This window comes from Helianthus annuus, chromosome 9, assembly GCF_002127325.2.
Source record: "Helianthus annuus cultivar XRQ/B chromosome 9, HanXRQr2.0-SUNRISE, whole genome shotgun sequence".
NCBI lineage: Eukaryota > Viridiplantae > Streptophyta > Magnoliopsida > Asterales > Asteraceae > Helianthus > Helianthus annuus.
The window spans coordinates 176,707,804-176,723,431 of record NC_035441.2 but is presented as its reverse complement, the minus strand read 5'-3'; the positions used below and the strand labels follow the sequence as shown (position 1 = coordinate 176,723,431).

Here is a 15,628-nt window from a genome sequence, read left to right as displayed (position 1 = left end):
TGCAATGTAAAGAAGATAATTAACCCATATAATGTTTTAAAAAAAAAAAGACTGTGATAAGTCAAAATTTAAGAAGGCGAAAATAACTAAAATTTGCAATTTTTAAACATAAACCAATTCGAAAGCAAAGACTAGCTAGCTATAGCAGTTAACATTGCTCAAGCTTCAGTCATGGGGTACTCAAACACAACATCTTTACCGGAAAGCTTCCTGTAGACACCGCTGAATGTCTCCAGCTTGTACTCGGTGTCATTCCGAGCCTTTGGGTCCAAGTAGACCTGCACAAGGTACAATCACAATCAGCATAATAGAAACACAATCAAAAAACAGATACACAGATGGCATTCACATATATTATATCAATTTGAATCGCATCTACCTTAATGATTTTGGAACCATCAAGTCTGTATCGAACACGCTTGCCAACAATCTCTGCAGGGTGAACCACGTCCTCAAGCATAGCATCATGGACAGAAGTAAGGGTGCGGGACCGGGGTCTCTGAACTGCGGAACCTTTCTTTGGGGGCCTGACAATGCGTCTGGTGGCAATGAAAACCACATCCTTCCCACTGAACTTCTTCTCAAGCTCTCTAACAAGCTTAGTATGGATCTTACGGAAAGGTTTTCTCAACCTATATGGAACATGAACCACAACAGCCTTTCGGTTTCCAGATACGTCAATTTGACTGCAAAAAAACACAAAAAATGAGCATCAACATAATAAAGAACAAATAAATAATTTACAATGAAAAGGACGAGTCTTTACTTTGCGGAGTTGATGTACAAGTCCTTCAAGTCACTCTTGAGCTCTTGGTGTGTGTTCTCCAAATCAAACAATGCCTGTAGTGATGTGACAAATACAAATAAATAAAAAAAACCTACAGATGATAAACCATGTCAATGACAAAAACAAATTATTACCTGAGCAACACTCTGCTCAAATTCGGTGGGTTCAACATCCTTGTCCTTTTGGATCTTCTTCATTGAAGAATACATCTTGAAAATCTGAATCGTAAATAACAAGTGTTTGAAACAACAACAAATGCGTCGTTCTAATAAAAAAATAACGAGAGTGATTTGGGCCACTGTGGTTATATCACTTTTACCCTTTTACCCCAAAAAGGAATCTTATAACATCTGAGAACCCAACTCCTTTTTTTCTAACCCTTTTGGCCTCCAACGTCTTTTTGTCTAACCCTTTTGGCCCTAAAAGTAAATGGATGGGGTTAGTGTTAGGGGCCAAAAGGGTTAGAAAAAAAAGACGTTGGAGGCTCAGATGTTAAAAGATTCCTTTGTGGACTAATAGGATAAAAGTGATATAACCACAGGGGCCAAAATCGTAATTTACTCAAATAAATATATGCTCTACCTATGTTGAGTATGAAGTATGAAGTTATTACAATATCATTAGCAAGACAAGTGGCTTTTCATCAATGATTACAGCAAAGGCAGAGTATACATCAACATAATGCAAATCACAAGCCACTGTAAACAGACAATTCATGATCCTCGTGACTAAATTACATATTGATAGCAACAGACACAGTAACATATATGCCTTGAAACAATTCAATGAAAACAAAAATAGATTCTTCATTTTCAGTAAGCGAGGCAATTCATGTAGGGAGCACTATGAGAAGAACAAAGCTTAAAGCTCAACCGTCCTTCACTCGAGGCTCCACAACTAAACCTAAATCTTATTACTGAAACAATAACCACAATCAACAGTCGCACACACATAACCAATACATAAAAACTAAAATAAAAAAAAACGATCAACAAAAACCGATCACGAGATTCATAGTGTATCGTTTAGGCATTAAATTTGGGAGTAACAAAATGCGGTAACGGTAGTAATTAGGTTTAAGCTAAACGATAAGCATTAGAATCTGAGATGAACATTAGAAACAATGAAAGCTTACGCTGAATTGTAGGGTGGATCCTCACCCTAAGCAGCTTGGATTGCAATTCGGGCGGAGAAGGCTGCTGCGGCTGCTGCTGGGCACAAAACGTGTAAACCAGATTGGTTTTGTAATGCCCTAATATAATTTCTAGGGTTTATACGCTTGGGCCTGGGCTCAAATGTTTTAACAAGCCCAAACCATACACTGTTTTTAAAATAGTATTATTTTTTTACATTTTACAGATCTAGTGTTTTTCATGTCACCTATTTTGGTTAAACACTTTTTGTAGAAAATATGTAGCAGGTAACATTATATGTTATGAAATATAGGGGTTGTTTGGTAACTTCTGGACGGGTAAGTGTTGAACCAATAAGAAGTCTAAACCATTAAGATCCAATATAATGTTTAACCATTCAGAGGCAAATGGTTGATCAATTCCGATAAGAGGTCTTAACCATTCAGAGTCAAATGTCTAAACCATTCAAACATCTGCTCACAAAACAAACAGTCTGAACCATTAAGTGTCAAAACTGGAGCTCATTTAACAGCTGAAACAAACAGCCCCATAGACTATAATCTATGACATAAAATTAGTACTCTTTCTTTCATCACACATTTTAGATATTTGAATGATTGGCAAATTTTTTATAAAGATATAAATGAATAAGATCCTAGATTCTCACTGTTCAAAAAAAAAAAAAAAACCCACCTAGTCTAATACAAAGATAGAATTTAGGAGTAGATTTAACGACTGGGTGAATTTGTCATTCTAAATGAAAATGTTTATACCAATTAAACTCGCAAAAGTTGTTGTCTTCATGCTTGTTAAACCATTGATTTTCAATCAAGCCACATTGATGTAGAAAAGACTGAAAAAAACAAATCTGTTTATCCTAGCTTCAAGTTTAGCCATGGCGTCTGACATTTGATATAGTTCCATACAATGTAAAAATCAAGGGACCAGTTAAAAAGCCTTAGATGACAATGAAATGTGATTAACGAGACAACAAGAAATACATCTAATCTCTAAAATCACCCCGACCGGACCACATAAGTTATCTCATCTACACATGCCATTCTTAATCCCCCCCATCAGTTGTCAAGAGCACCAAGAGCTTTCATATCCTCCAAGAACGCCATGTAAGAATCATCTACGCTTGTCGGCTTGGCTGCTGATGAGGATGGTGGTTTAACGGTTGGCGGTTTCAGAACAGTTGGAGTTGGTGTTGGATGGGAAACTACTGATACCGATGAAACAGATGGCTTTGGTTTTGCCTTTGGTGCAGCCGACTCTCTCCTCACCCGTACCGATGCTGGCACCTGTAATACCCAAAAGAAATCAACTATAAAACAAAAAAAAAGAAAGAAAAAAATCTTAAAAGAAAGTATTGAGATTTACCATGGCAGTTAGTTGTGGAGTATGCTGAGCCAAAGGCCTCTTAACAACAGTGGATGCGGCTGATTTGACATACGAAGGTTTTTGAGGTACAGTTGGTCTATAAAACTCCTCCATTAGATGAGGCGGGGGCCCGGGAGGAAGTGGCGGTCTCATCATTGGCGGAGGTCCAAACGGTGGCCTTGGCATCATTGGCGGTGGCATCATTCCTAGAGGAGGAGGTTGTTGGCCAGGCATTCCTAGCGGTGGACGCATGTCTGGAGGTGGTGGCGGCGGTGGGAAACGAGCAATCCCTGGCGGTAGCACCTCTGGCGGCATAATCTGTACCATTCCAGGTCCTGGAACTGGCGGTGGTTGCCTCGGAGGAGGTGGTGGTGGAACCATTTTAGAAAAGTCCTTGGGTTCTGAACCACCTTCAGATTGGTTTCCGGTCAACTTTGGCGGCAAACCTGGCGGCGGAGGCGGTGGAGGAAGGTTAACAGATGCCGTATCATCTGATTTTGAAGACTGGCTTTTCTCCCTATCGGTTCCTGCTGTGCCAGGTGGCATGGGAGGAGGGGGAGGAGGTGGCGGCAACATGGCGCCCGAATCTGACGAGGCAGGCATCGGAGGCGGTGGGGGTAAAGGCAGAGATGCAGGTAAAGGAGGAGAATCTTCTATAGACTCTGATTCGCTGCCAGTTTGTGGCAAAGGTGGCGGCGGTGGTGGTGGTGGAACGGAAGAATCAACATCATCTGATTCAGTTGCTCCAGCGCCACTTGATGAACCTTCCACTAAAGGAATTATTGGCCCTAGTGATGACTTGTACATAGGCGGCTTTCCAGGTGGCGGAGCGCCAGTTGGGTTCCATTGCGGATGATAGTAAACAGAATCCTGCAAATAAAATTAATTTTCTGAGATCAGCATATGATTTACTAAACTAGAATAAAGTTAAATTTTACCTCAGGTTGTGGGTGCTTAGCTCTCTCTTCTTCCTCTGAAGTCCGTCTTCGAGGAGGGCCGAGGTGACTGCAACACCAAATTACAGGGTTAAATTTAAACAATAAAATATGTATTGAGTAAGTTCAAGATTTTGTTATATTTATTATTATAATAGAATTGAAATCACATTTGACAAAATTAACCTGAACATAACAGGGGCTTCGCCTTTTTCCTTCATTTTCTCTTCATATTCCTGTTGACAAATGTAAAGCAGACTATGTTCAACATATATAGCACTAAGTAATGTAATCATTAAGTAGATATTTAATTATATATAACTTTAAAACGGATGTATTTTTGTAATTTTTCTAGTTTGACTTTTACCTTCCTTTTCTTGAGAACGAGATTCAGTGTGTCCTCAAGTTGTCTTTTTTTATGCTTTCTGGCTTTGTCCAAAGCGCCATCTGCCTCTGCACCAATCAATAACAAGCAAACATGAGTCTTAAACGAGTGACCGATAGTATATACTGAAAAAGTGAAAAGTAACAGAAACATGAAAAACATATAATCAAGTTCTTTTAAGCCGTAGGTGCAAAACAAAGGTAATACCGTAATACGCAAATAAAAAGGATGTCCCAACCTATATCTCTAGGTTGCATCATCGTAAAATAACAGGCATATTAGAGGCTTCATGAATTGTTTTATGTAAATAACATTTCAAGTCACATCAGCAGAAATATTGTTATCAATTCCTGTAATGTGTTACAAGTCTACAATGCTGGTAAATAGCAATAATGCTATCAAATTCTAGTCAGCTGTACAACGGCAGGATTGATATCGTATATCCAATTTCCTAAAAGATAAAGTGTGTCCTACGGTCCTACCACATATCTCTAGGTTGTAACAACACCACCATATATTTGGCATGTTTAGGGACGCTAAAGAAATGATTCAGAAACAGTAATTATACTTAAGCTGTAATGATGAAAACTGATCTTCAGGTAATTAGAATCATTGAGATACAAAATGAAATCTTAATCTTTAAAATCCTCCAAACAGCAAGGGCCTAGGAAGAATGGCTACTTAAAAAATAACCTAACTATAAAATGTTGAACATGCAGAAAGCAAAAACTATTCAGCACTTCAGCCATCTAACATCCAAAACTAGGGTACGTTTACAATTGTTATATTATTTTTTCAAAACCGGATTCATTAAAGGTACACTAGGGTTGACTTTTTCTAAAAAATGGTAACTTTTACGCTTTTCTTATCTAAAGAACACGTCATGGAAGCAACCAGTTTACTATGAATGCATGAAAATTTCTGTGCAGGGAACTTGATATGTAGGATACATGGTGCCAAAAGGGAACTATAGAAAGCAAAATAATCAAGAAGGCATACCTCAAAGACCATGCAAATATCACCATGAGAAACCTATGAAAAGTTTAAAACATAAGTTCTTCTAAACTTAAACACGTCATCTTTAAGGACTAGCCCTTCCACTAAAAAGCTGTCATCTTATGCACAAAAGCAAAGACCGCAATTTTAAATGGGGGAAGAAGAAGAAAACGAACAGGTCAACAAATACTCAGTAACTACTTTTTTATCGTAAGAAACTACTATCATGTCAAAATCATGGTCAGAATGATTCAACCCGTTATAAAGTTCAACTACTTACGCCAACAGCCAAACACCACCTTGATCTTGTTATCAATTACTCTTGGAATCCAACTATTACTCAACGATATTTTTAGTAAGACCCAGATGTCATCATCCAATGTTAAACCAGCAACTTGCTAATATTGTTTCACATATTTTGCCACTTTACTGGTAGTCTGGTACAGTGGTACTTCGACTGTACATCCGAATATCCGATAACTAATAAACATATATCACTTAAATAGAGTAGTAACATTCGAATATTTAACCCAATCCATCGATTAATTAATATGCTACAGTTACTAAACTAAAATTAATAATAAATTCGTGATCATTTAGAACTTACTCATTGCCTCCAACTTGTCAATTTGCTCCTTGAGGGTTTCAGGATCCTTCTTCAGTATCCCTACCTCTCTTACCTTCTTCCTTTCCTTCTTGTTCTGTATTCAACAAGTATAAACCAAAATCCATGTTAAACAGGGAAACCATAAAAATATACCAGGCTCATGCCACCATAACAAAAGAAACAGATAGTAAGAAGTCAATCTATAATATAACGCCAACACGTCATATCAGTCTAGAGCCCACGAAGTACTAAATACAAAACGAAAGTAAGAAATAAATTGATGCTTCTATTCCTAACTTCCGTAAGGTGGAAGTCTGGAACCTCAAACCTATGTGGACTACAAATCGTTCAACACTTGAATCGCCAAAAAGAATATACAGCTGCAGCAATCAATAAGCACACTATAAAAGTGGTTACTCTTAGACTAGTTTATCATGCTGTTCTAGACCTATGTCCTCCGGTGCATATCAAATTATCAACTAAGGATTACAATGGATATATAATCTACGGAAGCGAGCATCTTAACACCGGAGCCCCTTAATACACCATCTCCCCTACCTACCTAATCAATAGACACTAAACCTAAATTAACCAAAGAAGAATTTATTCACAACAGTTATTCAACACGAGTAGGCATATAAAGCTTAGTATTGTTCGTACAATCTCAATCTAAACCTATGATGTTTGCTTCATTATCCTAAAGTTGTCAACATCACAAATCAAATTAGGGCAATAAGAGGCGAGCACAATTCGATTACAATCAACATGATCATGAATAAGAAGCAAGAACCGTCAGAAAAATTGTGACATAAACAATTGAAAAGGAAGAGTTACTCTTTTCAATTCTTTCTTGCGAAGCTCCTTGCGATAAGCGTCGGTAGGGTTCATGACTTTGCCCCCCTTTGTCGTCTTCATTTTGAATATCTCTGTATACAATCAGGGCGAAATTATATCTTCGATTAACGAGCAAGTAGAAGAAGAAGAGGAAAGGGGTGTGTTGGTTTTGGTTTTGGGTGTTTTCTCCTTCAAAACCTTGATCTGAACCTCTATTTCGATCGATTTTCACCTTCGGTTTTTGCCTTCTGTTTTTCCTTTTAATCCCTTTTCAAAAAGGCCGCTTGTGGACTGGATCCCGCGTTTTGGGCTTTTACCTACATAAAGGGTATTTGTCCAGTTGGACTTGGACATGCCAATTTTGTTTTTTTTTTTTCTTTTTATATTAATAAGAACAATTTAGTTTGGACCGAGCCAAGAACCACTCCAACCGAAAGGCTAAATTGCAAAAAAATGTTTTGAATGACACAAAACAGGGTTGTAAACGAATTGAACAAACATGAACGGTGTTCGTTCGTGTCGATGTTTGCCGAACTTGTTCAAGTAAACAGGAATACTTTAGCAAATGAGTTTGTTTGTTAAGAAAATATGTTTTCTTTTTCATATTACTTTGTTTAGAAGATAATAAATGAAAGTGAATAGACATAAAAAACCCTACATGGAAAATCATAAATATATTAATAATATATTCTGTCATAGAAACATTTAAGAGAAATATACATAATATTGAATTTCTTATACGTTTGTTAATGTTGGTTCGTTTATACATAGAAATATTATAAAAAGTAGTGAATACACACATTACATGCTATTTATTTTTACGAACGGAAAGATTTTCTGTGTTCGTTCATTATTCTAAACGAACATAAAATCTTTATCGTGTGCACTCATTTTCCTGGTCGATTTTCGTATTACTCCATAAAATCTGATTATGGGTTGCAAATTTTGATTCAATGTTTTGTTTGCGTACGTCAAAAACCAACTACAGATAATATCAAAAAAGAGTAACACTTCATTTATTTCTACACAATCAACACTTATTAATTCAGCTACATCTGCCATCTCTTCTAAGTACAATCTGTTCATACAACCTTCTTGTCCGTATGAACAATCCCATAGCAATCATAAACCCTACAAATGTACTAACCGCCATAATAAGAAACGATAACCGAAAGCAGTGAGTTCCAGTACAGTACTCTGTCCCTCCCCGAGCTGCTTCCCTATCGTAAATAGAACCAATCACCCTCACAGACATAACATATGATCCAATCGGGCCTGCAATCGTAATGGTATTAAATATCGTCCCAAAATGCAAAACACCAAAAACCTCAGAAGCAATCGTTGGCATTAACGACCACTGTGAACCGTAAAACACACCCACCAAAACAGAACCCACATAAAGAGCTCCTGGCATACCAGAAGCAATCACACAATGGCCAACACTCATAAGTGCCAAAGTGATGGCTATGAACACGGGCCGAGCCCATTTCTTTTTATGGAGAAAGTGGTCCGACACATAGCCTGCACCAAACCGGCCCATAAAGTTCCAAATGCTCCATAACGAGACTAGAGTACTGGTTTCAAAATAGGTGTAACCGAGGGACTCGCCTACTTGGGCTAAGTTGTTTACCGTGGCCAGGCCCGTACCCATGCCAGTGAAAGTTGTGAGAAACAAACACCAGAAGTTAACCGTACAAATCGCTTGCAGCGGATTCTTGTCATGTCTTTCCAATAAATCTTGATTACTCGACACATTGTTCAGTAACCGGGTCATATCCGTTTCTTCAAAGTTTTGAGTTGACCGTGGTTTGACTACAACATAGAGAGGTGATGCTAGCAGAATAACAAGCACCAAAAAGATAACGATGCGTACTGGTAAAGTTAAAGTAACCGCTTGCTCTATGATTATAATAGAAAAGAGATATGCTGCAACGATGATGGAAATGAGTGATAAACCGTTGAGATTTTTCTTTTCATCAACTTCATTTGTTTCGAAAGGTCTTACGCTACACATGAACAGCAAAGTGTTTAAAAACGGAAGCAACGATAACATCAGAATGTATGGAGTGGGTCCAGCGTTGAAAACTGTTTGATATACTTGAAGCAGTATAGCTCCACTCAAGCCAAGAAAACCCTGTTCAAATAAAGAAAATGATGCAAATCATAAGAGTCAAGACATCCCCAGATCATAAAGATATCTATTGCATATATATGAATTCGTTTAGCCATTGATTTGGGTTGCACAACGTAATGACTTTTGAGATCAAATGGCTCACACTTAACATCAAAATTCAGGCACATTCTTTGAAACTTTCAAAGAAAGGTTGACAAATACATAAAGCTTTATGGTAATAATGCTACAAATTACAATTTTGTTGTATTAAACCTAAGTTTTATGTTGCATTTATGAACTTAAAAAGTAAACTTTTTTACCAGGAAGTTCTATAAGAAGATTAATCAAACACTTAGTGTGCATATCAAATCATATTGACTTTTGAGATCAAATGGCTCACACTTAACTTCAAAATTCAGCCACATTCTTTGAAGCTTTCAAAAGAAAGGCTGACAACTGTATAAACTATAAAGCCTTTTGGTAACTATATGTTGCATGTATGAACTTAAAAAGTAACTATTTTACCAAAAACTTGTATGAGGAAAATAATCAAACACTTGGTGTGCATAAAAATGGGTTCCAACTTCCACCATATAAACACTTAGAAATAATTTAAGTGTAACAACAACCTTCATGATGCCAACAATGGTGCCACTGTGATTAGTAAAATTAACAACAGCAGTAACAACATTAGCAGTATTCAAAAAGGTCACACCATGAGCAGTCAACAACATGAACACACACATCACCGGCACAGGCGGCCGATCAATTACACCGGTGACAGAGAGCCACATGAGAAAGTAACCCACAAAACACTGAACCGCACCGATCAAGAGCACAACCCAAGGCCCACCTCTTCTTCGTCGGAAAGTGGCGGTGTAGATGAGACCGGAAAGAACACCGAAGTTTCCGCCGATGTCTTTGAAGACGGAGACGGTATCCAGGGTTGATTGGTTGTAGCCTTGACTGGATTTGAGGGCTGAAGAGTAGAAGGAGAAGGTGTAGAGTGAGCCGCTGGTGCACTGGATCCATATACTGGCTGCCGTTGACATCCATTTGTTCTTCACCGCCATTTTTCTGATCAAGTGGAGAAGATGAATTTCAGTCAGTTTAGGAAAGAAAGAAGGTCCTTCCAAAAATGATTGATTTCTTTGTTTAAATATGTTGAGTATGGTTAGGCCAGAGGGTGTGCGTACCTCATCACCTATACCGCCTAGGGGTGTCATACACCCACACCTATCATGTTAGACTGTGGGGTATGATGGGGCGGGGGTTGGACTTGGGTTGGGGCATTTGATGACACGTGGCTTGGGTGGCAGATATGGGGCGACCCACATTAAAACAGGGTATGGTGGGGCGGGGGTTTAGGGGCGTGGGTTTGGTGGGCTTCGCTGGGCTGACCCGGCTGGGCCCTTTGGGCTCTTTGTAATTAAAGAAAATTACATAAAAATTAAAGAAAATTACATAAAAAAATTACATAAAAAAATTTCCTAACGTTTATATTTGTTTTTTATCTCTTCTCTCATCTCCAAGACTATTTCCAACTCGTCACCCTTTAGGTGATCAATCGGCTGGGATAGAATTTTCAAATCCTCCCGTCTTTGTCTCTCGGCTTCTCTAGCGGCATCTCTAGCTTCTTTGCTCTTCCGAATTTCGACCCTTTGTTGTTGGAAGACGTTGAATGTATCCAACTTGGATGAAATGGCATCCAACTGGTCGCTGTATATTCCTCTATGCAAAGTTATATAAAAAAAAACATCAATAAAAACAAAGTTTAAGAATACCTAAAGTTGAAGGTTGAGATTGTTGAAACCAACCCCTCGCCAATGCAAGTTCTTCAGGAACGGTCCATTTTAGTTGTTTTCGCTTAATGGTTTCAAGTGCTTTATCCGCCTCGGTTTTTTTCTTATGGCTTCTCTTTTTTATGGGTTGGGGTGCGGAAGGACCATCGTTGGGTGGTTGAGTTTCGGGGACGGTTTCGTTTTATGAAAGGTCGATGGAGGTTGGTGAAAGGTCGATGGGCGATTGTGTAAACGGGGTAGGTATCGAATCGTCGGTGTGTGGGAAGTTAGTAAACACACGATTCCCGATATACGATGCATAACCCGCCATGTCGGGCATAGAAGAGTGTATGAAAAATGGACGAGCCATTGGACGAGTGGGTGGTGGGCTAGGATTATTTTCTTGGTATGCATACGGGTTGTTCGGGTCAAAAGGACGGTTATGAGGATGCATTTTTTTCGTTTTGTAGATGGAGAATTGAAGATGAATGTGGTAAAAAAATGGAAGAAATTGTGAGGTTTTATAGTGGAAAAATTAAATTGTATTTGTTTTTTTTTTAAATAGCCGTTGGCCAACGGCTAGCCCAACGGCTTCTTTTGGTTTGTCCAATTAGAGCCCGCCATGTCAGCTTGGCCAGACCGCCCCACGTCCGGCTTGAAACCCATGCCCCAAGGGCCACGCCCAAACCCCCGCCCCATACCCCGCAGTCTTAACAAGGGGCGCTATATGAGGAGGCTTCATGATGTTAACGCCAAGAATAAGATGTTCAGGTGGGGCCCACTTGATTTAATCCAACGAAATTCTTTTTTAATTTTGTTTAATAGGAGGCTCCATCCCACACGCTGCAAATTAAAGGTGATGTGATAAAGCCCCTGAAGGGGTATGGTCCCAAAACGACCATTACCCGCATCAAACAAACCCCTACCAGTAAGCAAACCGCACCCATGCGGTCACATCCTTCGAACCCATTCGGTTCGAAGATGAATAGCTTGACCCAAGTACGAAAGACGATGAACATATCGATGCGGCTGGCACCGCATCATATGGCCATTTTCGTCACGACAAGGGAAGCGAGCAAATAGTCTCCACATACGATGATGCGGCCAACACCGCACCTCGCGTATTTCTTGATCACAAGTAGGAGACGCGGTAACTTCAGACGTTACCGCATGCAGCGATGCGGCTCGCACCGCACCCTGCATATCCAGCAAGTGGACTGACACGCCAGGCAAGTGGCTGACACCACGAGGCAAGTGGCGCCGGCGACAGTCCCCTGTCAGAGCTATTAAAGCAATGGGCTGACGTGGCGTAACCCCCACGGCCGGCGAGACTGACACACCTGCAACGGTGCAGCTCGTCGTCAGCCCATCCATCAATCTCCTCCTTCACTCCTCGGCTATAAATACCGACCCCAAACCAGGTTTGAGGTATCTCTTCACAACTCTCTAACTACTACTATAATCTTGCTTTGCTTCCCAAGCAAACTACTGATTCTCACGCCGGAGAGTGGTAACAAGGAGCACCCCCCACCCCATCCTCCTTGTTACGAGTCACGGCTTGTTTCCTTGTGCAGGAGATCATCCATCGGTGACCCAGCCAGCGATCTCCGAGAGGAAGGGATTAACCCTTCTTGACGAGACCAGTGTGTTAACCCTGCCCGGTTAACCATTGTTTCATCATTGGCGCCCACCGCTACTCTTAGCACTTTTTAATCCATCCCTCTCCCTCTCAAGATCATGACTGATAACCAAAACACCAATGCGGATAACCCAAATCCCCCGGTCCCAACAGGGGTCCACCCTTCGACCCCCCAACCCGGACACATTGGCACGTCCACCCAAAGGATCCCATCCTTTGCGTTCGGACACGACTTATCACAGGCCCCAACTGTGCTTCCACCAGGCGTGGACTTACACTCCTGGTACCAACAGCAGACTGATCTGCTGATAGCGGCTTACAACCACGCTTGTACGGAAGCAAACGTACAAGCTGGGCCTACTCCAATACAACACACACCTGCCAACCGTATACTCCAATACGATGGCAGGTTACACTCACGTCCGGCTTCCAGAAGCCGACATGACGACCGTGGATCATCTTACTGTTCGATCCATACACTCAATGAGGACACTTCCTCATATGAGTCCCGCTCCAGAGGGCCAGTGCATACCCGCCTGGGCCCCTATGGGGAAGATAGGAGGCGGTCAGCCTCCAGGCGCGGCCCAGGCATCCAGAGCCGACTGGGCCCGCAACCCTACACGGAAGGGTACGGTCATACCGACCCTGACGATCAAACCTACCGCGGGGAGTCTCACGACACCAACAGCAGACCGGGGGGACGCAACTATGTTCCTCCCAGTCACCCCCGCACAACATACCTCAGGGCGGCAAAGCGCCCTGTGCACGAACCATACAGGCCAAGGGCCGCGGCCGAAAATTCAAAATTCGTCCCGCACATCGCCAACGCCGATATCACAACGACAAAATTCCCAGTCAACATTGGGAAATACAGTGGCTCGACCGACCCGGACGACCACATGAACATCTTCACAGGCGCAGGCGTCAATGGCAGGTGGGACGAACCCACCTGGTGCAATTTTTTCCCCCAGACCCTTATCGGTCTGGCGAGGGCATGGTTTGATTCTTTGCCAGTGGGATCACTGGATTCTTTCGAGGACCTGCGCGCCAAGTTCCTCGCCCATTTCAGCCAGCAGCGACGCCACGAACGCGATTCGCTGGACGTCATGAACATCTGGCGAAGAGATGACGAATCGCTCGAGGCATTCGTCATCCGTTACAATAAAGAATGCCTAGAGATAGGCGACGTGGCGGACCAAATGGCGCGAAACCATTTTATTCGGGCCGTCAAAGACAGAGAGATGGTCATGACCATCTCTGGCAAGGAGGGTTTGCCTAAAAAATGGGAGGATGTCATGACCGCAGTCAAGACATATGCCCAGACACAGCGGTCGCTCGAACCGCACGTCAAAAAGGCAAAACCCCAAGCCGAAACATCCCATCAAGGGTCCAAACGTAACAACAAACGAAACCGGGATGCGGGCAATCGGGATATTACTAAACCGTATTTCCCGCAACCCAACACGTTTGACCCACAATGCTACAACCCGGCCCGAGACACTCGGGCACCAAGAAAAGAATCTCGGGACCGCAAATGGACCGAGATCAACCAGTCGCCAAGAGAGGTCCTCCTCGCGGACCCACAATTCTTGCGACCGGCCCAACCAATGAAGTCCAAGAAAAGTCAGGACCTCGCACTATACTGTGAGTACCACAAGGACTCGGGCCACACCACCAACAACTGCATCAGTCTCCGGCTGGAGATTGAGCGGGCGTTGAAAGAGGGGAAACTGCAACACCTTTTACCAGGTGGACAAAAGCCCACCAAGCATATCACCCCTCACAACGAAGGTACCTCCTCCGGAAAGAAAGCCATGTACGTGGCTTCCACCCACATGATTTACGGAGGCAAGGGTAGGCCGCGAAAAGCGGCACGAAGACCGGACAATGATTGGAAAGACGAGCAAGTCGTCTTCCCAAAAGTCCGAGGCGGACCGCGTGACAGACGCGCCGTCGTCATTTCAGGCCAGCTGGCCCATTACTGCACCGAGCGTCTGTTCATCGACCCGGGCAGTACATCCGATATAATCTACGAGCAATGCTTCAATCAATTTGACCAAGAGGACAAAGATCGGTTGCAGGCCGTAGATTACCCGCTGGCCGGATTCGCAGGGGAAACAGTCTTTCCCCTAGGCCAAATTACATTTCCCGTGCGTCTTACCAATGGTAAACACACGCGGACGGAGGAGGTAAACTTCATGGTTTTACCCCACACCTCCAATTATGATGTCCTCCTTGGGAGAGAATCCCAAGGAGATTTCAATATGATCACATCCGTCCCCCACTCCGCGGTTGGTTTCCCAACCGCATCGGGGGTTGCAATCATCTACGCCCGCAAGGACGTCATGATGACGGACGAAGCACGTCCGACAAAGGTCGCAAGGCCCACCCCCGTCGACCAACCGGAAAAATGGGTTCTCAACCCAACGCATCCGGAACAGAAGGTCACATTGGGTCACGCCTTATCCTCGACCACCAGAGCGCACCTGAAGGAGCTCCTCTTCAGGAACCAAGACATCTTCGCGTGGACTCCCGCAGACATGACAGGGGTCCCACGCGAAATAGCGCAGCACTATCTGAATACCAAACCAGGTATCAAACCAGTGATCCAAGGCCAACGCCACCTTGGGTCAGCTAAAAATCAGGCGATGCAAGAGCAGATCGAAGAGCTGCTCTCCGCAGGTATACTGCGGGAAGTCAAGTACCAGACTTGGTTATCCAACCCTGTCATGGTAGAAAAACCATCCGGGGGCTGGCGCATGTGCGTCGATTACAAGGACCTTAACAAGGCCTGCCCCAAGGATTGTTACGCGCTTCCGGAAATCGACGAAAAGGTCGATAACCTCGCACCATTTAGGTGGAAGTGTTTCCTCGATTGCTACAAAGGGTACCACCAGGTACAAATGGCACTTGAGGATGAAGACAAAACGGCATTCCGGACCCCAACCGGAAATTACTGCTATACAAAAATGCCGTTTGGGTTGCGCAACGCGGGCTCAACCTACCAGAAACTGATGAACGACACTTTCCGCGGT

At 42.5% G+C, this 15,628-nt stretch overlaps 3 protein-coding genes across 5 annotated transcripts; all 3 read right to left on the bottom strand.

Moving 5' to 3' along the window:
* Positions 1–2,067, bottom strand: LOC110879746 (40S ribosomal protein S7). Of its 2 annotated transcripts, XM_035977910.1 has the most exons (6): positions 1,923–2,025; positions 1,370–1,485; positions 922–1,005; positions 767–840; positions 380–686; positions 1–278 (listed from the first exon to the last, which is right to left on the bottom strand). In XM_035977910.1, exons 3-6 carry the CDS (start codon positions 994–996, stop codon positions 159–161), a joined length of 576 nt encoding a protein of 191 aa, XP_035833803.1. In that variant the 5' UTR covers positions 997–1,005; positions 1,370–1,485; positions 1,923–2,025; the 3' UTR covers positions 1–158. The 2 variants fall into 2 exon arrangements, with proteins under 2 accessions (XP_035833803.1, XP_021983958.1); XM_022128266.2 differs by lacking the exon at positions 1,370–1,485 and having other exon boundaries at positions 1,923–2,067.
* Positions 2,068–2,764: 697 nt separating this feature from the next.
* Positions 2,765–7,302, bottom strand: LOC110879745 (protein EARLY FLOWERING 5). Of its 2 annotated transcripts, XM_035977909.1 has the most exons (8): positions 7,061–7,301; positions 6,227–6,320; positions 5,623–5,655; positions 4,606–4,691; positions 4,425–4,474; positions 4,242–4,308; positions 3,304–4,173; positions 2,765–3,224 (listed from the first exon to the last, which is right to left on the bottom strand). In XM_035977909.1, exons 5-8 carry the CDS (start codon positions 4,457–4,459, stop codon positions 2,997–2,999), a joined length of 1,200 nt encoding a protein of 399 aa, XP_035833802.1. In that variant the 5' UTR covers positions 4,460–4,474; positions 4,606–4,691; positions 5,623–5,655; positions 6,227–6,320; positions 7,061–7,301; the 3' UTR covers positions 2,765–2,996. The 2 variants fall into 2 exon arrangements, with proteins under 2 accessions (XP_035833802.1, XP_021983957.1); XM_022128265.2 differs by lacking the exon at positions 5,623–5,655 and having other exon boundaries at positions 7,061–7,302.
* Positions 7,303–8,049: 747 nt separating this feature from the next.
* On the bottom strand, positions 8,050–10,336 carry LOC110879744 (protein NUCLEAR FUSION DEFECTIVE 4). Its single transcript, XM_022128264.1, has 2 exons — positions 9,803–10,336; positions 8,050–9,194 (listed from the first exon to the last, which is right to left on the bottom strand). The coding sequence occupies exons 1-2, from the start codon at positions 10,244–10,246 to the stop codon at positions 8,106–8,108; spliced, it is 1,533 nt and encodes a 510-aa protein (XP_021983956.1). The 5' UTR covers positions 10,247–10,336; the 3' UTR covers positions 8,050–8,105.
* Positions 10,337–15,628: the final 5,292 nt, after the last annotated feature.

Coding starts and splice junctions, on each gene's coding strand:
- LOC110879745 (XM_022128265.2), bottom strand. CDS start 7,141: ATGAAGACGACAAAGGGGGGCAAAGTCATGAACCCTACCGACGCTTAT. Junction 4,475..4,605: donor TCGTTCTCAAGAAAAGGAAG/GTAAAAGTCAAA, acceptor ATTTGTCAACAG/GAATATGAAGAGAAAATGAA. Junction 4,309..4,424: donor GAAGCCCCTGTTATGTTCAG/GTTAATTTTGTC, acceptor TTGGTGTTGCAG/TCACCTCGGCCCTCCTCGAA.
- LOC110879744 (XM_022128264.1), bottom strand. CDS start 10,246: ATGGCGGTGAAGAACAAATGGATGTCAACGGCAGCCAGTATATGGATC. Junction 9,195..9,802: donor CCATTGTTGGCATCATGAAG/GTTGTTGTTACA, acceptor TTATTTGAACAG/GGTTTTCTTGGCTTGAGTGG.
- LOC110879746 (XM_022128266.2), bottom strand. CDS start 996: ATGTATTCTTCAATGAAGAAGATCCAAAAGGACAAGGATGTTGAACCC. Junction 841..921: donor TTGAGCAGAGTGTTGCTCAG/GTAATAATTTGT, acceptor ACATCACTACAG/GCATTGTTTGATTTGGAGAA. Junction 279..379: donor ATGGTTCCAAAATCATTAAG/GTAGATGCGATT, acceptor TACCTTGTGCAG/GTCTACTTGGACCCAAAGGC.